Source organism: Centruroides vittatus, unplaced genomic scaffold, assembly GCF_030686945.1.
Source record: "Centruroides vittatus isolate TY-2023 unplaced genomic scaffold, ASM3068694v2 contig_370, whole genome shotgun sequence".
Classification (NCBI taxonomy): domain Eukaryota; kingdom Metazoa; phylum Arthropoda; class Arachnida; order Scorpiones; family Buthidae; genus Centruroides; species Centruroides vittatus.
Window position 1 is genome coordinate 1389442 of NW_027122193.1, and position 24633 is coordinate 1414074.

General features: G+C 29.7%; 1 protein-coding gene across 2 annotated transcripts; it reads right to left on the minus strand.

Moving 5' to 3' along the window:
* Window positions 1-999: 999 nt before the first annotated feature.
* Window positions 1000-22801, minus strand: LOC136975292 (nose resistant to fluoxetine protein 6-like). 2 transcript variants are annotated; one of them, XM_067270333.1, is made up of 15 exons: window positions 22462-22797; window positions 12493-12734; window positions 12299-12413; window positions 12125-12218; window positions 11944-12044; window positions 10216-10386; window positions 6467-6560; window positions 6256-6348; window positions 4857-5022; window positions 2548-2627; window positions 2327-2452; window positions 2135-2255; window positions 1863-2049; window positions 1647-1789; window positions 1000-1347 (listed from the first exon to the last, which is right to left on the minus strand). In XM_067270333.1, the coding sequence occupies exons 1-15, from the start codon at window positions 22745-22747 to the stop codon at window positions 1087-1089; spliced, it is 2280 nt and encodes a 759-aa protein (XP_067126434.1). In that variant the 5' UTR covers window positions 22748-22797; the 3' UTR covers window positions 1000-1086. The 2 variants fall into 2 exon arrangements, with proteins under 2 accessions (XP_067126434.1, XP_067126435.1); XM_067270334.1 differs by lacking the exons at window positions 1000-1347; window positions 1647-1789 and having other exon boundaries at window positions 1869-2049; window positions 2140-2255; window positions 22462-22801.
* Window positions 22802-24633: the final 1832 nt, after the last annotated feature.

The following is a 24633-nucleotide window of genomic DNA, read 5'->3' on the forward strand; positions in this document are numbered from 1 at the left end:
ACCGCTTACAATATATACGCTTTGCCACACACATATTAATTATTTTCCATGAAAAAATTTACAATAATGCTTTGTACTTGAAACGGTTTGTTTGATGCAATTTAAATTAAATCTTTGTTTTTTCAGTTGATTTGTTCTTTCAAAACTGTAATGTTCTGTTTGTATGTTTCACGCTTTTGTTTTGAGATATAAAACAAATTAATGGTTATGCTGATTTTTGGGATCTGTATGTATTTCATAAATACATGATTTAATAATTAACTTTTCAATACAGTATTAAACATTTATTTCTAAATTATAATAATTACTTATTTTGGAGCTGAAAAAAACCTGTTATTAATTGATAATATGTTTTATTAACTCATTCACAAGTACATTTGAATAATTATTTAAAAGTTAATCGCGTTTATTTCGTTATTTACTTTTAACAGTAATTTTATCCAAAACAATTTTTCTTCTTAATTATATCACATATAAATCGGAAGATTTTCTGTATTTATCAAAATAATTTCTTTAAAACAAGTTTCATACATGACTCATGAACTGCAATGCTATTTATCTTCAAATAATTATATTCTGAAGATCTCCTTATAATATATTTATAGCAGAGAAAATTATTTGTGCAAAAAGTCGAGAAACTGTCACGCGACATTCAGCAGAGAGTAATGAATGACCTGTCGAAATTCAGAAGAATTCAAATTGAAATTAATCTGATTTTTCGTATATTTCAGACGTCCACTTCCACTCGAATTAATACTCTTTAGATTCAGGTCTTGCATAGCAAACATCAAATCAATGCCAAAACTTGTGCATTGAAAGTCGTCACAATTTGTAACAATACGCTTTATTATTATTAACAAATTCAAAAACAGAATTATACAATATACTTTAAATTATAATCCTGTAAAAATATATCAAAATATTATGCAGAATCAATATCAGTTTTATACAAAGTAAGTTATATATAACAGGTATAAAATTAATCCATATTCCATTCACATAAAAACTTATATTCTTGTGCAGTTTAACATGTGATATCTTCCTTTTATACAGAATAAAATTGATATTTTATATTTTACACAAATATTATAGACGATATATATATTGTATTGAGTCCTTGTCTGGCGGCAAATTATGTGTCGAACTACAAACAGTATTAATATATATCTTACTATGTTCTTTATCCATTACATCAATTTTCTGGGAAATAAATTCATTTGAAGCAGATTTTTGTGTTTGTCTTCTAAAAAGAATTGATTGTAAAGCGAGAAATGGCGATTCGGCTATGAGAGAAATCACAAAAGCACAAATAAAGGATAAAACAATATGGCCTATTACCATATACATCTGAAAATATAAAAATTTATCTGTTGTAATTTGTATCGTTCAATAGAGAGGTTGCAGCCGAAGTTTTCACTTTAAAACGTGAACGTCGAACGTTGAGCAACGCCATCTTGTAAGCCTAGAAGTTTAACAATGGCGATTAGAACTCAATAAAATCATGCTCGACGTTTCAAACGCCATTGTCAAACTTCTAGGCTTACAAAATGGCGGCGCTCGACGTTCGACGTTCACGTTTTAGACATGAAAACTTCGGCGACAACCTCTCTAATAATAACTATTTCATTATAGTCTATTTCACTTACCCAAGTAAAGTGACTTGGATTAATTGTAGTGCGTCTTTCAGCGTTGTATATCCATATGATTAAAGGGTGAATAAGATACGTGCAATAACAAACTCTACTAAAAGGCGTAAACAGTTTGCAGCTAAGAAATTTACTTACGATCCCTGTTATGGAAGAAATGTTAATTTCTTTATTGCAATTCATATAAAATTTTCAATAATTTGGCAAAACTTTTACCTCCGTAGCCGTACACAGACGTTATTACAACCCAAGACACGCAGAGAGACCACACAGTTCGATTTGTGGATGCATAAAGAGCCGAAATCCACGGTGATGGTTTATGACCTAAATTCCAATCTCTTGCAGAAAACAATACTGCGGCACTACAGACACAAGTGCAGATCCATCCTAATGCTAGAATCCACTGAGAATTTTATAAATTAGTTGTATTTGTAAATATTACGTACAATTTAAATCAAATTGTTTAAAAATTGGAAAAATTATATTACTTTACTTAATTTTAATTGAGGCTTCTTGACTAGTAAATAACCAGTTGCTAATCCAATACAAAATGCTCCAGCGTGAGGATATGGTTTGTAATATACTCTTGACCAATCAAGGAATCGATCACTAAAACGAATAATATTTTGTGAAAATTATATAAATTATTACTTTAAAAAATTTATATTATTAAAAATCACCTTGAATTTGAATACGATGCAGTTAATGCAGTTGGAGGTAACTTCATGTAGAGCGTTATAAATGCAGTTACTATCATTGATAGAATCAACAATATGAAATTAATTATAAGTCCAAGAGTAGGCCACCTAATCAAATTTACATTGACAAAAAAATATATATATATTGTATTAATTTATCAATTAAATAATATATAATTGTAAACTGCGTAATTATTTTTTACCTAATGAGCGGTATTACTACCAATAATGATGCCATGTAAAGTTGTGTATCTGTTGCTAAGTACCAACTGTGATCTAGACACTAAATAAATAAAACTGCTCTATGAGATATTATAATTATTTACTTAATTTAAAAATACTATTTTTGTGATATAAAATATTAAAACGAATATAATAAGTAATTATAATTGGCTTGCATAATTCGAGTTGATTATAAAAGAAAGTAAAATATATGAAGAATGGATATTATTTAATTTACGCAAAACAAGAAAATGCGGAAAAAATACACAGCTTAAGAGTATTTCTTCGTGTTAATAAATATAATAACATTATTTAAATAAAATAAAGTGTATGAAGTTAAAAATCTGCGTGATGTATAACATTTTGCACTCTCGACAATTCATATCGAGGTGAAATGTGCGATCAATCACGAATCATGATATTCGAATTTCAATTTTTTTCCTGGAAACTAATTAGAAATTACAGTTGTATGACGGCTGTTTATAAGATAATTAGAAAAATTAATTTCCTAACGACTTATCGTGTAAATAACGGAAAAGGGAGAAGAAAAACTGCTTTTTTGTTCTTTTTAAACGAGAGAAATGAAAATTGTTTTAATAGAATTATTATTAGAATTTAATTACGAATTAAATTCGGGACTGTACGACTCTCCCCTATATATGAAGTTTTTTGAAATAAGCTTTTACAATTTTAAAAATTATTTTTTAATTATAAAATGAAACGTTTGGTGTAAAAACGGCGTTAGGAAGTTTTCGAGAAAAAGGGAAATTAGTTTTTCAATTCACCAGCACTTTATTATACGTTTTATTAATGTGAGTGTGAGTGTATAATCCACATTAATAAAACGAGGTGGAGCGTGTCGTGGAGTTTGTAATAAAACGTGGGCGAGGCATGTCCATGAAGGAACACGGATAAATCCAAATTTAGTAATAGCACGTGTTAATGTAGTTAAACCGTTTTTTCACTAAGTCCTCAATTCTACTAAAGGCATACAATGTAAATACATTCTTCTAAAGATTATTTCATAAATTATTTATTATTTTATAATTCACTTTCAACATGTCTACCAATTATGCCAAGGATAATGATTCAATTAAATACTTTTTGTGTGCTCAAGGGTGACGCTCAAGGAAAACGTCAACTATATCCTTAGATTAAACAAATCTATAGATTATATCATTAAAAAAAATCAATAATGAAAACGTTACCTATTTTTATTTTTAAACTGCCAGCCTTTGTATATAAAGGCATGCAGACTTTTTTACATATTGCTGTTTTTATATAAAATATACAAGTATAAATAATATTGTAGCGGTATATTGTTACGACCTATATAGGGCCTATATTTTTAACTTGGCCTTGTTTAAATTATCTAAATTTCAAGATTATATTTTAAAAGTTTGATTTGAATAATTTTATTCGTTTCATTCAAGTTCTAAGAAGGCTAGATTTAATCCTACATTTTTAAAAAATGTTCTGATTATAAAATAATTGTAACTTGGGAAGCAATACTTTAACATAAGATAAAAAGAATTCCAAGTTAAATTATTGTTTAAAATTAATGAAAAAATTATCCTGAAATCAATTATATATTTGGATACGTAATCAAGGACATAAGGATACAGATTAAAAATAATTTTATTTCTAATGCACTTTTTTGTTGCGAGTTAGATAAAAATGATGCAGGAATAGTTTATAGTATGGCGATTAGGAAAATGAATCGACATAAACATGTAGTAAGCATTACGACTGCCGCTTTCGTTACTTGATTGGTAAATAAATTCGAGCAGCTTTTTTAAAATAAAGCAGAGAACTGACAGTTTTACGTGTTTGTTTCCTTTATTAAAGTGAAGGTCGTTCAACAGTACTACAGTGCATTGATATAATGAGACTGAAATGCACTGTAATTTCAATATGGCTTCGTTTTTTATAATAAAAATAACGTAAAAAGTACTCCGTATTGTCATAAAAGCGTTAATAATTCCGATAAGACAAATGCGCTTTAGATAATGTAAGTCAATATTTATGTTTTACAGCGTAAGTTAGAAAATATTATGAATAAATATTTAAAGCAAAAAATGGTATTTCAATGAGGAAAATCAGATAAATAATTTTAATATTAACATTTAAAATCATAAACAAAGTTGTATATTCATTAAATTTAAACTTTTAATCAGCATAAAGAAAGATCATTCTGTATTAAAATATATAAACGTTAATTATTTAATATAATTTAAATAATTATGATTTATATATATTAAAGTTCCTGTATTAAATCGAATCACCTTACCCCGTTATGACTTTCGATAAAGTTATTAATAAATAATAAATTTCTCCACCATCCTTTACGGCATTTCTCAAGTTCGGGATCGAGAGTTAAGTTCCAGACAGGTCCATCACCCAATAATGGTAAAAGGAATAAAATTGCAATAACCACCGCGTACGTTGGTGTTAATCTGAAATATTGTTAAACGATTATATAAAAGTTTATTAAATTAACATTAACAACGCTTTAGTACTTATTTTCGAAGGGAATTTTCTAATGTAAAAAGTTTATTTATATTTAAGGATTACACGTCAATCAGTGAATGAAGCCAAAGTAGCCTTGTTAGGTGCTGTAGGTGAAACACTATTAATATAAATGTTCCTCGCTGCCTCACTACCTTACCTAACGGTGAGGCAGTGAGGCAGCGAGGAACCTTTATCATCTATCGTAACGGGCGCCAAAAGACGTCATAATGTTAAGTATACTTCATATGTAACAAATTTGTATATAAGTATTGTATATAGCCTTTACGATTAATTATAAAATCAGCTATTTGATCAATTAACTCATAAGATGAAATATTCATTATGATCATAAATATAATGATGATCAAACATTGCGATCAGATGACAGGTTTAAATATTAAAAATTCACATGATCAATGATCGATATTTGTAATCAAACCTCAGGGTCAGCTGTTATGTTTATCTTATAAAAAATCGATTATAATCAATCACATAATTAATTATTAAGCTGAAATATGTAATTATTATTAAGATCGGTTATGATAACTCATTTTTCTTCGAAAATATCATTTGTGTAAACAAAAGTGAACACTCTGTGCCTGATTGATAATTGGGAAAGTGGGAGAGGTGACATCTATGGATTTAATAGTCACTCACACACATTTATATCTAATAGCAAGTTTAATAGAGCCCTGAAAAGATGTTTAAAAAATCAGTATAGAAAAGTGTTGGTAGATTAATGATGAGACTATCTGATCTTTTCTTCTATATTTTATTCTATAACATTAAGACTAACTTAACTATATACGCTTCGATCACTACAGGTTTATACGTTGGTAGCCACACAGGAAATGATGGTCTAACAGGTTTCTTTTGTCTCCTTTACCCTTTGTTTTTGGAGTTTAACATAGCGTTGCCACTTTATATTCTGCACATAATATATGTATTTTTTCTCTACGTATAGAAAGTTTTTACGCGGAGACTACTAGCCTATCCTGTCATCCTATCTCTCCTAAAATAGGCACAAATAATGACCAAATGCAATACTTCTTGCACTAACTACCACGTTGTCTTTTGGGTAATTTATTAATTGATTCATTAGTAAATTTTAACAATAAACTATTTATATCTACATCATTAACATAATTTATTTTTATGAATTTTAATAAATGATTTACCTGAAAAATCGATAAATGATGAAAACAGGAATATTAAACTTCTTTTTATGCTTTCTTACAATATTTAACGTGGTATAAGATACTAACAAGCCACTAAAATTTAAATTAAATAGATTAAATTATTTTATTTTTTTTATGTTCTTCACTTATAATTTATGTTTTAAATATAATTTTTTTTATTAAAAATAGTATAATAATAAAAAGTTTTTACCTGATAAAGAAAAAAGTATCCACTGAAAGCGTGCCATTGGCAATAAATTGAAGATTAAATCCTCTAAAGAATTCTTTATAAAAGAGTATACCAGCTAAAAGCGAGAAAAATATCAATTTGAAACTTTAAAAATATACTTTTTAGAGTTATAAGAAGGTAATTCGAAAGTCTCCATACATAAGGAAAGATTTACGTTATGATAGAGTCACTTATAAATCACAGGATAAGAGATATGTGAGTGTTGTTTAACTGTATTTAGCACATGTGGCTGCTTTTTCTCGCACTCATGGCGAACGGATATTATGAACCGATTACACGTGTGAAGGTATGGAGGTATAATACTAGAGCGCCAGCCCCTAGAATACAGTGAGACCAGTAAATGCGCGTGCAGAACGGAAGTCGCCATCTTGAGCGTGGAAGAAACACAGTAAAGCATTTCAGCAAAAGCATTTCTGTCGTTTATTAAGGTTTTTATTAACTTATTACTCACCTGTATGTGCATTAGAAAAACTTTAAAATTAATAATAGGAAATAAATTTTATAGTTAATAAGGAAAAGAAAAATTAGCTTATTTCAGCCAAAAAATTAGACATTGCAAAAATAAATTCACCCAGCAGCAAGGTGAGTAATTCTCCCGGCTGTTGTGAGACTTTGTTTAAAAAATAACTTTTATATTTTTAATTATAATGAAGAAAATTGTGTACGGCGCCATCTGTTAGAAGATTTTATCATAAAAACTTTTTATATTATTAATTATTATAAAATGGCAAAACGCTTAATTTTAAGAGTAAATGCGAGTTCTATTAAAAAAAAAAATAATAATAATAATAATAACTGTAAGTGCTAATAACTCGAAGAGTAAAATTTGGCACGATTTCAATACTTCCCTATGTTTGTTCACATAACAGCAGGGATAGATCCTTGGAAAAGAAACTACAAGAATATATTTCAATATCGTATGGTTTGGCCGAACCATATCGGATCAAAAGATCTTGAGAGTTTTAAAGATAACGAAAAATTACTTATTGTGACATCGTAACAACAATTTTTAATTAATTTAATATAAAATATACTCTCACCACCTCAAATTAGTAGTTGTCTTGCCTCTGTACATTATACTTTTCTTGTTAGCAATAGAGTCATGCCGGTAATCTATTTAACTCCTTTCAGGGAAAAGTTTTAGAATGAAATAACGTGTCTTTCGATTTTGATCGGAAATTCGTGTATAGTAAATCGGGGCCTTCTGTCTATAAACGTTTTACATCTTGTCTTGAGGTTTATATATTTAACACCATTCTCGAGATTAAGGAAGGACAGACAGATGGACAACAGTGGCCGGGTTGGAAAATCAGAACATCAAAAACTACTCCTAGTAGAGGATGCACTGTTTATAATACATACAATCAATCGTATGTATATTCTTTGCCTTCTCTTTTCTAACGTGAGTTCAAAATCAAAACAAACTTTCCTCCCTTCACAATATGGCGGTTTGTTCTATGGTGAAGCCACTTCCGGCGTCAAATGCTCAGCTATTAGCAACAAATCAATGTCGCTCAAGTTATATATTATAACTCCACGTGTGAAGAATACAGAACCGACAAATATTTTTTATCAGCAGTCGCCCAAATCTCTTGAAAGGTAGCCAAAAATCTCAAATCCTTGTCACGTTTTTGATTATTAAATGTATGTATGTTCTGGTTAAATTTTACTTCTCTGTGATATTACGGTTATAATAATTTTAAAACATTCGTAAAATTGGTAAAAACGATCAACAAAATGGCGTACGATTAACTATAGCACATAGCACAGTAAGATTTACATAAATAATGTTATTCCTGATGCTGTTTCTTTCTTATTGATGTTTATTCTGGACTACTGCGGTAAAAGATTTACCAGCGATTTAACTGCGAGTGAGAGAATATACGAAGAAAAATAGACCGTGAAGAGCAGCCCATCCTCATCATTTTGTAAATTTTAAAACATATTTGTATAAAATAAACCGAATTAATAAAATTATAGCATAAAAACAGATGTGGATCTTTCTTGGCAAATTTTCAATTTATCTAAAATTTGTATTCTAAATGATAATACGATAGATATAAGCTGTAATTATTTGCCAAGGTTATTTTAAAAAAAATTATTCTTATCAACTACGTAATCTTAATGCCATACATAGAGTAATTAACAACTTATCTCTCTTAACAATGCAACAGTTCCTAGAAATTACCAAATAGACCGAGGACGTGAAGAAAATTATTTAAATATACTTTAATTCGGGTATTATTAAAAGCTTTTCACATTTATTTCAGTGCCGGAAAATTACTAAAAATACGTTGAAACACCTAAGAGAATACATTAAGTATGAAGTTAAATCTGATTAAGAACCCTACATTACTTCTTTTACCTATTTAATGTTAAAAATATATAGCTAATTTCGAATTCTTTGGATAATTCGTGACTATCAAATCTCATATTTCGAAAGTAAAGCTCGAAAGACAAAGGAGTAATTGTAGTTTAATATTTATTGCGTGACATTTACGGATGATTTACATGGAAATTTCCTCTACACGTGTTCTGTAAATTCCTCCCGCAGGGAGAAAATAACACGTGTATAAACAATAGCATTTGTATCTTGATGACTGAATTCTTTAGGTATTAGCCACTTTGTTAGTTGGAATAATGTCACTTTTAATCAATTTGACGTCATCTCTTCTAATTTAAAAAATGAGAAATGTTAAAAAGTCTTCGCTAATTTATGTTAAAATGAACAATACCTCGATCAATCGAGAGATCCTTATGCTTTTGTAATGCATAAGCATGGTATGACACAAGGAAAAATTAGCTTAATATTCAAAAATGGATTCTTCTTGTATTTGGATTGTATTAAGAGAATAAATAATTATTTATTTAATGAAAAAATGGTAGACACAAGCTATAACGAAGCATCTTACGTACGATGCTCTTTTTTTAAAGCTTGTGGCCCTATTTTTTATAGTCTGCGGGCGTCACCGAATGTCACACAATATACAAAAAGTTTTCTGTAATAAAAATTAGTAACTAATTTAAAAATAGGGGCAAGTGTCGCAAGTACCCCAATGTGCGAACGTTCCTAAAGACATTTATTTGGTGTAGATTTAAAATGATATAAAAAGGAAAACAAACACGGAAACCTGCCAAAACAGAAAAAGTTTAAGTTTACAGGTTTACACAAGTTTTTATCGTATTATTAATTTAATTAAATGCTATTGACAGGAATGAATGTAAAGATGCCAAGCTATAGAGATAAGAGATAAGAATACACGCGATTTTGTTCGTGTCCTTTAAGATTACTCGTTGAATTTCAATAGGAATTCGTTAGTAAATTAGCAATACTTTAATTAAGATATGAAATTAAGTTAACTGTGTGAATTGTAATAATACAAATTACTAATAATATTTGAAGATAACAACAACTGTTAAACGTATTGTGCGTGATATGTATGATTTTTTTAACATGCCTATGTGACTCAAATAATAATAATAATAATAATAATGTCAATTTATAATACATCTGGCTAAATAGCAAATTATACTTTTAAATTTTTGTTTTTCAAATCGTGTTTTTCTGAGAAGCGAAAGAGAAAAGAATAAAATGAAAACAAGATATGATATAATAATAAAATATTTATATAATAAAATTATAAATGTAAAAATTGCATAAATTACAGTACATATTATATTAAGAGAATTTATTTTAAAAAATAACTTACCTATAGACTGTGTGTCTACGTATAAATGAGAATGGCATAAAATAATCCACGATATAGAAATCACTCTTATACCGTAGAGAACTGTTAACGTTTCAGAAGATTTCTTGTTACGAAATAATTTCTGTACATTGGTGTACAATGAGAAGGATAAAAATATTTCTTTCGTCAAACCTTACGTAAAAAGAATAAATTCTCAACGTTTAATAAAACATCATTTAATATATTTTAAAATTAAAAAAAAAAATTAAATTAGTCAAACATACAATGTCTTCATTTTAACATTTATCTAGGCGCAAAACCTATCTTTCCACGCATTACAATAGCATTTGCGTAAAGCGAATGTTTAAAGCGACTTAAATTAATTTATTTAATCAATTTTGGTAAATCATTTAACGACACGTAATCCTTATAAAAGAGCCATCATGCGATTTGCTAATTGGGTTAATGCTACCTATGGTTCCAAGATGGCGACTCGTCTCTGATTCCAGCAAATAGAATAAAGGAAACAGTGGGGACGCACGGTCTAACCTAACCTAACCTATTCTAATAATTTTGTTGGTAATAATTATGGTAATTTATTAGAATAGGTTAGGTTAGATTAGAACGTGCGTCCCCACTGTTTCCTTTCTTCTATTTGCTGGAATCAGAGACGAGTCGCCATCTTGGAACCATGGGTAACATTAACCGCTAATTGTTAGCGACAGTGCGATTTACTCGCGAAGACTACTGTGAAATGATTACACTTTATGGGGACGAGACGAAACGTACGAGAAGCAGAATGTAAATGCCACGACCTCTTTCCAGCCTAACCAAGACCTATATGCATGACTAACCTGAACGTAACATGCCACTCGATGCATACTTTAACAGTCATGGATCACGGTCCTCATCATTGAGACCTCGACGTTTTGGTGTACTTCGACACATCTACATACAAGGATAAATGAAGCAGTGAGATAAAGTAAACAGTGACAAATCTGGAATGACAGTGTCCTATTATTCATCGACGGCACCCAAAGTAGTGATCGCTTTCTGAATATTCTACACACGATGGTGAACGAATAGGTCAATGACTTTCGTTGGAGTAACTCCGGCAGGTTTAGTATCAGTAAGACAGTGCACTAGCAAACGTGCATCAGTGATTGACAGAGTGGCTTGACAACCGATGAATAGGACAAATCCTGTTCCATGGCCACCATATTTTTCGGCTGATCTTTTTTCTGCGGAATCACCCAAAACTCGGCGCTGCTGAAAATGCATCATTTGGGTGATCTTGGAGAACAGAGAAGATGAATACGAGAGGACAGTAATGCCAGGTATGTCACTTCTAACACCATTGTCAACCGTCTAGATCTTTGTATTGCCGCTGAAAGCACTCGTTTTGAACGTTTAATATAGCAAAATAAAGCTAATTTTTTCGTATTAATTTACAAAATATTGGTTTAATCCTTTAGAATCAGAGATTCTGTGTATGTTATGTTAAATTTCTTAAAATTATTCTTTACCGTTATCCTTATCCTTGCTCCCGGACAAGATGGAAAAATATATGTACTGTTTTGAAACTACCAAGCGGTTTACATATGTCCTTTCTTGAATGAATTAATTTATTTTACTGTAAACATCACAGTGAAACTGATACACCACATGCTTAATGCTATAAAGATCTCTTATGCGCCTCGATAAATGTAAAGTGAACATTCTTTATACATAAAAAGAAAGGTTATTTACCAGAATTCTGTTTCTCAACGTCATAATTACTTGCGTGTATTTGTAGCAATTCCATAATTGTTCCAATCATAACAAGCAAAATTAAACTCGAGATGAAAATGCTGAATATAAAATTTTATAATTATTTTCTCAAAATTATTTTTTTTAAAAATATGATTATTCATTTTAATATTTATTTTACATTACAACTTTCTGTTCTGTATTCATAGTAACTGGAGCATCGCTGTCACAATGGCTAACTTTTACGATTCCTTCAATTCCGATGTTATTCAAAACTTTATGAAAATTAAATACAATTTAATATTTATTTTATTAAATTTTTATATACTATTAAAAATAATTAATAAAACCTTACACTTTTTAGAAGTTATTTGAATATCTTCAGAACTACAAGAAGAAGGAACACACATTCCAATTCTAATGGCGTGTTGAAGATAAACGTGAGCGTAACTGGCTAAATTATTCTGTACCTAAATGATATCAAAATTTATAATAGCAGAAAATAAATTTCGTAATTTTATGAGAAATATAAAGTCTGTAGCTACATACGGAATCTTTGTCGGTAATATTAAGAAAATCGGGAACTGTGTTGTAAGGTGATATATCCTTTGCTACTGAAGGCGGAGGTAAACGATAATCGAGAATGCAATAACGAGAAGAAAAGTTCTTCCAGTCTGTGCTAAAAGTCTTCTTTACATCATCGACAGTACGTTTACATTGATAATAAGATCCGTAATCTGTTAAAGTTCCACCGAAATGTCCTACTGGTAGTTTACCCCACGAATCAAACACTAGGAATAGAATTAAATTTATCTTTGTATACTAGTACATTTATCAATTAACAGGACTTATTATACTGGAAAATTATTATTATTAATTATTATACTGGAAAATTGTGTAAGTTTAATACTTACAACTTTGATTATATCTTAAACTAGTATATTTATTATATTTAATTTTTTTTTAATTTTGAAAAGCTCTATTTAACCTTAGTATTTTTAAACTTGCGCTAGTGGGCGCAGGAAAATCCTCATCGCTTGCGAGTGAAGTACGTTAACCGAATGATCATTTGATCGACAAGTTCTTGGGCCATTTTATATTGGCGGCATCTTTAACTCTCAAAAGTATTTGGAGCTCTTAGTACAGCATGTTGGACCACTGCTCGCAGATGTAGATCTTGATAATGCCATTTTCTACCAACACCACGGAGCCCCAGCCCATTGGGGTCTTCTAAACAATATAAATTTATTTTACTTGTTAGATATATTTTATTCCAATTCGCCATTTCGACTGCCACACAAAGGAAATTTTCCTGAATTGTGGATAAATTGACACTTGGAGGAAAAGAATAGATATTGAGGGATCGCGGGTATGTTATAAAATAAAAGGACATTCTATTTTTTAAATTTATCCTGTAGGTATATTCACCATTCTCTAATCGGGTATTGTGAAGAAAGTCTACTGGCAGTAATGCTTTTATAATACCCGATAAGTAGTGGTAATCGCAGCAGTAGCCAACCTTGGGCCAAACCAAGTTGAGCCAACTAATTGGACATATAATAATGGAAAAAAAAATTTATCTAAGTGCAATACGATATATTTGTATTATTGGAGCACGTGTACTAAATGCATACAGTTGTGCAACGTGCAATAAGCTACGCGGCCTTACAAGTTCCTTCTGAAATAGGATATGGCCTTCCAATTAAAGAATGTTCCCACCTCTGGTTTAATAAATTAAAACCTATTAAGAATCAGCACATAAAAGCATTAAAGCTAAACACAATTGTTGTATCAACTAAAGAATATGTAAAAGAAAAGGGGACATTCTTAAATTTCATCCTTGAAATGATGTTGTGTGTAAACCAATCTAACTGTAACTGTGAAAATAAAAAATATAAAAAAACAATTTTATATTATTTAATTAGGTACATAACACAATAATTTAAAGATTTCAAGCATTACATAATTTCTGTGTAATCTTTTGTAGGCATGAATTGAGAAATTAGCTCGACCCTGGAACCGGATAGTGTGAAGGTCGTAGCTTCAAGAGTTATACAACCACCTCGATTTACTCCTTTTCTTTCACACAGTGGTTGATCATTATTAATTCTTATCCACCGTAGCTTAGATCTGAGGAAATGTAAATCTAAACCACGGCTTAAAAATTTAGACTTTCTTTTTGAAATTAGCCTAATTGTTTGATGGCGCCAAGAAATAGGTACTAGACTGTACTGTACATTCAAATATTATTTACATAAACCATCGTACTAAAGTTCATGTAACCTCTGTAGGTGCACTTTGACACGTGAATTTACTGTCGAAACTGTAAAAAACAATTATGTAAGTACTGTACTTGTAAATGCAGCAAATTGTACCGCTATGTTATTATTTCTACATTTGCTGCCTGTCATTTACGCACCATTTCTTAAATCAATTATCTGATGTTAATACATAATATTTCGAACTATTAAGTGATTAAAAATGTAACCTTGTGTGCACTAATCTAGTATGATTATACATTGCTCATTTTCGTGCTTGATTGATTAATTGAAAGTCCTCTATCTCGGTTATCAAATAAATAATTGTTGCTTTTTTATTAAAAAGAAAAGGCTCTTATACATATATAATAAACCTCCCGCTAACTCGGACTTCGCTTAATTTGGACAAATTTTTTCAAGATGTTTTACAGTAATTTAAAAATTTACAGTATAACCTGCTAACACACAGTAAAACATCTGTACAGAGCTGATCGTGATAAATTATCATACTGTATATCCACTTTCTTGTTTTCCACGTCGTCAGAGAAAACAGTCCAGTAATTTGGCTCACCTGTTAGTTCGATTCGGAGTTTACTGTATAATAAAACACTATACATTATTGTTAATAAGTTATATAAAAATTCTTACGTCACTTTAAAGAAATTATCCGTAATAAGCAGTAGTTTACATTTAAATTGGTATTCTACAGTCGACAACTTCCTCAAACAATTTGGCATCGCTCTTGATACCCTATTAAGCTCTGGGAGTGACTGGAACAGTTATTCATCCCTAATATAACGCCATACATCTGTAGTAAACTCATTCACATACATAAATGTCTCCTAATGCAACTTTGACGCATTAAGCACATTAAGGTTCATCTCCTAGACTATTATCTTTCTCGAGCAGCATAAGATCTGCCATTCCGACACCTTAATCCAATCAGCATTCGTGAGAAATCCAGCCTTTATTTCCACAATATTCCGTAGTGCCAAAACATTATAATCAGCCATGTCTACTATCTCACACATTATAGTCGACCTGTAACGTTTTGCATTACAATATTTTTCCACCTGCCATGCTTTGTTCGAGTTCTGTTAAACCCTGAACATGTATCTACCCTAATCCTTAAATAAAATATTATTATATTGTATATGTAAATTCTCTTAAATCTGAAAAATACTAATTTTCCTCCTTCAAGTTGTCATTTCCTTCAATTGTTAGCCCTTCAAATAATTCATTTTTATTTAAAGTTTTTCAAGGATATATCTGATAGATTCAATGAAGGACACTCAATCAAAGTATACTTAAATGTACTCCATCCTTGATAATCACAAGGTTAATTTTAATTAAACATTTAAATATTTAACATTTCTGGGAAATTATGTAAAAAATTAAATTCTGTAGTGTATTCTATTCTATGTATTCAATATAATCTGACATTAAAATCTTGACAACTAGAAAATTAGATTTTAATTCTATTATGTAGATCAGTTTCAACAGAAGTAACACATCACCTACATGTCATATACGTTTACATCTATTTAAAATCATTGTTAATAATACAGTAGCATAATTAATCTCATGTGTGACCTTAGTCAATATTTAATCTTCACAGTAGAAGTTAATAGAATGAAAGATTTTATGAAATTTCAAGACCTATAATAAGTTCATATTTTAAAAAATATGAAGGAAATTTTTAATTTTTTTTTCTGTTACTTTATAATAATTAATAGTATAAAAAGTTTTAAAATAAAATATCATAACAGATGGCGCTACCACAATTTTAAATTTTTTTGCCTGTAAAGTTACGCAACTTTTTGCTGTATTTTTATAATATAATTTTCAGTCTTCGTTCAATTGTAAGGGTTTTTTTTAAAAAAATGATTTTAATCACACATTTATGCTGTAATTTTTGACATAGTTGACCTTTCAGTTTCACAATAAGTTTTACATCAGCATTTCACAATGTTTCGTAAAAGTATTTTACGGTATTTTTGGAAAAGAATTACACTAGAAATAATATTTTTTTCTAGTGTAATTCTTTCTAGTGTAATATAATTTTCTAGTGTAATTTTCTAATAATTTATAAAATTTAAATAAGATAAAGATAAAGTAATATTTATTTTGAAACACAAGGAAATAATCTTTGTCATAAATTTAAATTTATGACAAAGATTAATTGACTTTATAGATTTTAAATCAATATTTCCTTGTGTTCCAAAATAATATTACTTTCCTTATAAATAAATTTTTATATTTTAATAATTTCAAGAAGTTAAAGAAATTATCCAGCATATGACTTTTACATCTTAAAAAATTATCTTAAATATTCATTTAAGTACATGTACCTGTGTGTGTATTTATATATTTATTAGTACAAGATCATTAAGAGAATATCAACATTATCTTAAGATTACAAAAAGGGAATACGATCTTGTTATAGCCCAAAATTCAAAGACCTATTCAAGATTTAAAGATAATTTAAGCATTTCAAGATATAGGTAGACGTTGCTTCAAGGAAATTCGCTTTCACTTCATCTATTCAATACTTATAAGCCAAATTTAAATCATTTATTTAATAACGACAATGAGGAAGTAATTACGGTTTCTCAAACGGGATTCCGGGATCCCGGGAAACAGTTTACTTTTATCCCGGAATCCCGGGACAGGAAAAGACCGGGAAATGAGAAACCCTAGAATAATAATGTTTAAGATAATGAATAATAATGTTTAAGTCCTCAACAAAGATTCGGTGATCTTTGCTCCTATAAAAACAGGATTTCAACGAAAACTAAATATGGCATGTTGACTGAATATCTAAAGTAGATTCGTATAAAAATTAATATTAATAAAACGAAAGTATTCACTTTTCATAATAACAACACTGGAATGTATAACAATAAACAAGGGTTATTGTTTTTTTTTATTTGAATATTGATAATCGACTTATAAAGACAATGGATAAGATTGTATATCAACTTGGAATGGGCTGTTTAGTTGTTTTTAAGTATTTAAATAACAAAATTATTCAAATATATTATATTTCACATTAAAATTATCTGATATTTGGATTCACTCGAAAAACTTTTCAATGAATTTTTAAGATCTGTATGTTAATTTTATGCTAATTCGATGGAAATGTTCCGGTGTACACAATTCGTCACGAAGATCGCGCTCTTTCCAAGAGGCATACCCCTTGGCAGAGATGGCCCAAGTGTTTCGCTGTCTTATTTTTTATTAATTTAAAAATCCCGTTAAAAAAATTAATTAAGGAAAAGAATTAAGAGGCATTGACAAACTATTAGATTAATAAATTCGATCATCTTTCCGGCATTTCTACATTGTTATTTAATTAAGTTATAATATTGCTGACCAAACTACATTTTACATAGGACTTGATGCGAGACCGAAAATCTTTAAACAAGTCAATCGTCCATAAATGGCATTTTCCTAATTATAAATTCCTAGTATAGTATATTTATCAATTGTTATATTATGTTTTAATTATATTAATTATTAATTTTAGGTTCTAATAAATTAAACCTAAAATTTTTAAACTTTTACCTCAATACATAATTTAAATATTTTATTTAATTAATAAAAAACAAATTAAAAACCAGGCCTATCTAATTCCAAACCTTATAGATGTATTCATTACTATGTTTAAAGTTAAGGTAATTTTGACCTCTTATTCTAAATTTTTCATTTACAAAAGTAAACCTGTAGAGAGTAAACTAGTTTCTTTACTAATATAAAAATATAAGAAAAAAATTCCTTAAAGAATATATAAATATTTAAAACATTTATATACTTTTGTAATTTATACATTTAATTTAAATAAAGTATATCAAGTATAGTATAAATGTACATTTTTGTACTATATTAAACTTTTTGTACTATATTAAACTTTTTTGTACTATATTAAACTTTTTTGTACTATATTATACTATAAATTAAACATATAAAGTATATAAATTTACACTTTATTTTTTTAATATTATAAATAAAATAAATAAATATATTTTTATAAATTTATAACAAAAATCTTTTATTTTTAATTATAAATATTTTTATTCATATTTTCATTATTCAGTTTTTAATGTTTTCTACCCAATTGTTGACATAAATTAAAATTTAGGGCATATTTGAACATATCATTAAATAAGTAACTAGTTTTATTTTCATTCCACTTTCTCTACTTTCTAGTTTTAGACTTTTTAATTTATAAATTAATCATAGTGAACTTTAATAAATATGTTAAATTTAATATATTAAATTTCTATATTAACATATTAAATTTCTAATACATAGAAATTTAATATGTTAAATTTCTATGTAGCATACATAGAAATTTAAAGAAACAAAATTTAATATTTTAAACATATCTCTCCACATTATTTTTACATTTTTAGGCTCAGGACACCTCGAAACGTCGAGAAATGCAAAAAAAATTCGGGGTATTTTCTGTATATATGGATGTTAGTGTGTGTGTGGGGAGAGCACGATTATGTTCACCCTGTTTGAAGCTTAATAACTCCTGTGCTTTTGGTCGAAAATTTCTGAAATTTTGCAGGGAAGTTCGTGTATTAGGTGGTTTGATGCTATTAAATTTTGGTGGTTAAAGGTCCAGGCGGTGGGGAGATAAAGGGGGTCGTGTGTATCTCCAGTAGGGTAGGACTTAATGACTTTTTTACACGTTATTAGCATTTACATTTTTAAAAAATATAAAACCCAACCTTACCCTCAGAATTAAGCTTTTTATAATAGTTAAAATTATAATAAAAAAACTTTTTAATAAAATATGATAACAGATGGCGCCACTAACTGTTGCCGAGAAAGTTAAGCAACTCGCTGAAATTTTTGTTATTTTATATAAAATAAAAATTTATTCTCGTGTTTAAGCAAAGTATTTATTCAATTTTATCGTTGTGTAATTAAATCATTTAATATATCCTAAATAATTGTAACCCGAATAACTGTAAGTTAATTATAGGTACAATAAACACGGCTTCTATTTATTAAACCATTTTTCCACTACGTCTTATTGGTAACATTCAAAATCATTTCTGATCCACCCTAATAACCTCAACAAATTTCTCTAAATGACCTTAAAACACTGCAAAAAAACAACCTGTTTATCTATAAATCCACGACTGTAGCGTGATATTAAAACATTACAGACTGAATTACCTTACTACCAAACGTTTAACGGGGTCATTGAAGGATATGCTGTTAACCTATAACGTAACGAATAACTTTTTATAGTACTCTCTACCAGAACCACCCGGGGTGTATTGAAGTTCTGGGGCAAAATATAAATAGGGAATCTAACAAATTAATTTATTATATTAAAGTAAAGAAAGGAAACGAAGAAAACATTATATAGGAAGCCAGAGCTTCCCTGTTTTCTTCGTTTCCTTTCTATTTTCTATAATATGCAGTAAACATCAATAAAAATGTGTTGGTTCTGTACATTTTATAAGAAAATATTACTGTATAAAAACATAAGAATAATTAAAATAAATAAACGAGGCTGCTGTAATGAACAACGTTGTAACGGGGTCAGTCTCGTGACTCTACATCCCACTTTTAATGCAGCAAATTTCGAATTGTTCAGAAATGCGCTCCGAATAAATTCAAATATCGTGATGTCGGCTAAAGAACACGCAGTACGAGTGATGTATACGTTACAACGGGAATTTGGGTAATGGGATACGGCTTTATATATTTTTAAATTAAAAATCACAGTTGTACTAGTTTTGACACCAACGATACTGTTATAAAAAGCTAAAATATTCAGAGTAGACGGTAGATAAACAATGGAAATTATCAATAACCTAGTTAATTCGCTTACTTATACTTCAATAAGCGAATTCGTATCAAAATACAAACAATAAAAGTCATTTATAAGAGTCGTATACGTATGCACGTAAAAGTTCCCGCTGTGTGCACTTTAAAATACCTGAAATATGCATTATGCGTATTAAAAAAGACAGTAAAAAACACTAACTAATTACACGTACTTTTTCTACGAACAAATCTTATTACGTCTCATTTTTTAGGCGGGAAGAAGTGACACGAGGAGTTTCAAAAATTATGATGTCATAAAACACATATTAAAAGGAAAAAAGTATGTTGAAAAACCTCAGTACATCACAATCGAAACGTTGCCGGGAAAGTTAAGCAACCAATTGCTTAACTTTCCCGGCAACGTTTGGTGGCGCCATCTGTTATCGGGAGCTGGAGAAAATAGAAATAAAATTTAAATATTTTTTTAAGCGTAAATCATGTTTTATTTTATAAAATGTAATCAGCTAAATCATTGTCGTTTGTTTGATGCCATTTTGTCATTTACTTTGTTTCCTTCAAGTGTTATAAGCAGGAAGAAACCTTCGAAATAATCAAGTTAACAGATAAGATCAAACTCGACATAATTGATTCGAAACTATGAAGCTTCAAACTGGTTTTACTTCTAATTTATTCATATCTTAATTTCCAATGCCAGCGATCAAGTATGTATTGAATAATATATGATTGATTTCTAAACTTAATCCTGATTAGAAGCGTTAATTCGTTAATAATTGTCATCATTTTACTTACCCGGTGTTATATAGAACAGAGGGAAAGTATGGCGATCGGTCAAGAAATAACCTTTCCCTCGGACTTATATATTTTGGACTCGCAGGACCTTGAAACATCGAAAAAAACAAAAAATACTCTGGGGTTTTTCCCCTGTATTTATGGATGTTAGTGTGTGTGGAGGGAGCATGATAATGTTTGCCCTAATAACTCCTGTGCTTTTTGGTGTAAATTTCTGAAATTTTGCAGGGAGGTTTGTTTAATAGGTGAATTGATGCTATTAAATTTTGGTTATTAAAAGTCGAGGAAGTGGAGAGATAATAGGGGACGTGTTTATCTCCTATAGGGTCGCACTTAATGACGATTTTACTCGTTATTAGCATTTACAATTTTTTCTATAAAAAACCCACTTCAAAATCAAGCTTTTTGCTATTTTAATAGTTAAAAATATAAAAACTTTTTTAATAAAATATGATAACAGATGGCGTTACTAAATGTTACCGGGCAAGTTAGGTAACTCGTTGCTGGATTTTTTATTTACGTATAAAATATACCCTATAAGAACTAAGGACAGAAATATATAATCTTTACTCATAAGCTCTTACTCTTAATGCAACACTATGGCAAGTAAGGGCGTTACGTCACGCAAAACTAAAATAAAAGCATACATAACATGTATAAGCGATTGCATGAGAGTAGATTAACAGAATAAGTGAAGAATAATAATACAAAGTAAGGTTTTATACTCATGTTGTTATCCTTGTAATCTCCTCTCACGTATAAATTACATTAAAAAATTGAATAACCGGGATTCCATCAACCGTGATTCAAATCAAGCGGGTCTTAGTATTCAAGGTTGTTTGATAAAAATAAAATAGATTATTTATTTAAAAATTTTAAACAACTAAAAGTAATACAAGAAAAAACATATTCAACATGGATTACTTTTATAGAAAGATAATGATTGAATGAGATTTTCCTTACAGGAAAACTGTCCTTAATTAATTGTGAAGTAGTTAAAGGTGAGGACATTGAAAACCTCTGAATTACTCTTGTCAAATTAATAATAATACATATGCTGTGTTTTTCTATTATCCGGCTACACCCGCGCTCCTGATTACCCCGGTTAATGGAGTTTTTAATATATTATACATTTGACTAATAACTTATTCGTTTAAATATAATATTTAACGAATAATTTAAACAATATCATTTAATTAATTTTTATTATTTAGATTGACACTTTACAAACTGACATACTTTATATGAAGGTTGTTTTATATTCGAACAATCAGCAAATCGTATTAAATAATATTAAAATATTTAATTACTACATACAAATAAATTAATTTAAGCATGTAAATGAGCTCAATAATCCGTCAAAATTGAAGTAGTTTATTAGTACACATAATACATAAACTATAGCGTGAAATAAATGTTATTTGGGTCGTTATGTCAGATTAAGTTAGATATGAAAACCGTTTAAAAAAAATCAGACAAACGGACGAATCGATCAAAAATAAGTCAATGTATTTAGCATTAAAGTTTCTATAATTAATTTATATAAAGTCTAAAGTAAATGGAATATTTTTATAATATAAAATCCATTTTTTAAATCCAATATTTGAAAATAATTTTTACAATATAATAATTTAATATATAAACTTTTTATACTCACTTTTAAAAGCCCAAACTTTATTATTTTGTAGACCGTATAGAAACTGTTTAAAAGATTCTTTACATTCTTGCGTAATATTTATTTCTTTGGCTATTCTCTTTATTCTGGGTTGTATGAATTTCACGATAACTTTTGTGATAAATTTCAGATTTTCTAATGTGTTTGACCACATTTTTTTCACTTCTTCGTCACTTTCTATTATTCCCTCCGACTCTACTTCCGACATTGATAAAGTTCGAGTAAATAAAAACAAGCAAATAATAATTAACTTAAGAGTCACAGTCATGGTCGTGTTTTCACTCGTTCTAAACAAGAAATGCCGAACGTGACCTAAAACTTTCTATACTTTTCTTGTGTATTATAAACAAAACACCCGCACGAGTGTTTCCACCTAGCGGAATTTAATTGAATCATTTTCCGTTCGTCTTGGAGGGAAATTTATTATTATTTTTTTTTTAAATTAGACTTAAACAATAAGATAAACGTGTTTAGAGATATAATTAAGATACTTATTATACAATTATTTCCTTTAACATTAATATGGTAGAAACGATGTTTAGGAGTTAAAATCACGTTATTTGTTAGTCAGTTGTGATCCTTTTTGGGCTCAAACAATCAAGCCTTACCCTCTCTAGATTTAAATAATAAATAATTGCTTCTTCTAGAGTTAAATGTATCAATAATATAATTTCTTAATATAGATGTTATAAAAGGGTTCGCATGATCTTTGAAGGACAGGTGTGCCTGTACGGCACGTTGGCACAGCTGATGGAGTTTGCGAAAGGCTGAGTTGAGGGAGTCAGAATTGACGTTTTTCAGAATCTCTAAAATGTAAGCAGTTCTGATATGAGTGTGAGGAGGTAGAGCAGTGGATACGTCAAGATACACGTGTTGTACACTACAAGGCAGGCAGATTATTAGATACTCTACCAGAGAGGCTACTGTCTGATTGTGACACAAGCACAAACAGCTGCAATGGCATCTTTGTCCATCTAGAGACAGGTAGAAGCCTGGTTACATAAGTTTATCTTTTCAAGCACCATTGGTAGGCAATTAGTACATGCAAATTTGCTTGCATGAAGACTGATACGTGTCCTCCAACATTGTAGTGAGTGACGGAAAAGCGTGGACTGCTACGGACTGGCAGTATATTGTCTTTAGTAACGAATCACAGTTCTTTTTGAGAACAAACGATTATCGTGTTAGAAAGTAGAGGACCACTGGTAAGCAATAACGGATTAAGTAAAAAAACATCTTGTAAAAATTCCAGAATAATTGCTGTTATGTGATTCCATAAATAATAAACTAGTAAAACCAGCTTGAAAAGGTAAAGGTCAGCCAAAACACCGAAGTAAAGGAAATTTGAAAGTTGTGGCATAAGAATAGTGGAAGCAAATTTGACAGTAAGACTTAACATGTGAATAAAGTGCACTTAATTTGGTTGAACAGCAGAACGTCTTCAAGCAGTATCAGGGAAGGAAATCTAGGGAAATGGGTTTATGAATTCATAAGGGGAGATGAAATCGGGAGAGGAGCGGGGTGTTCGAGTTTCGTGATAGTTAAGTATGTCCTTATAAATATCGCCATCATAGAAAAACTATTAAAATTAGTTATGGAGAGAGCAATTCGTAGAAATACATAAAACATATTTTAGTTCGAAAGTCATGTGACCCTGGTTATGCTTAATTGATTATAGACAGGTTGCGTTATTATTGATATTACAGTGGCGTAGCGAACATAACTGGTGCCCGGGGCATAACTGGCGCCCGACACTATTGGCGCCCCTCTCCCCTCCAGAAACACATATAGTTTGTCTTAGAGACCATCTGGGCGCCCCTCTGCGAGTGGCGCCCGGTGCATGATAGTGGTATAGGTGCATGATAGTGGTGATAGTGGCGAGTGGCGCCCGGTGGTGTAGTGAGGGGGTGCCCTTGCACCCCCTCGCTACACCACTGTGATACTTTTTCCACTATTATACCATGTATAATAGAAGGAAAGTATGGCGATCAGAAAACAATCCAAGATTTTTATATTTTTAGAGAGGGAATCTTTGAAACGTAGAAAAATGCAAAAAATTGGGGAGTTTTTCTGTATGTATGGCTCTGTGGGAAGCACCCATTTTGAACCTTAATTCCCGAGCCTTTCGTCAAAAATTCCTGAAATTTTGCAGGG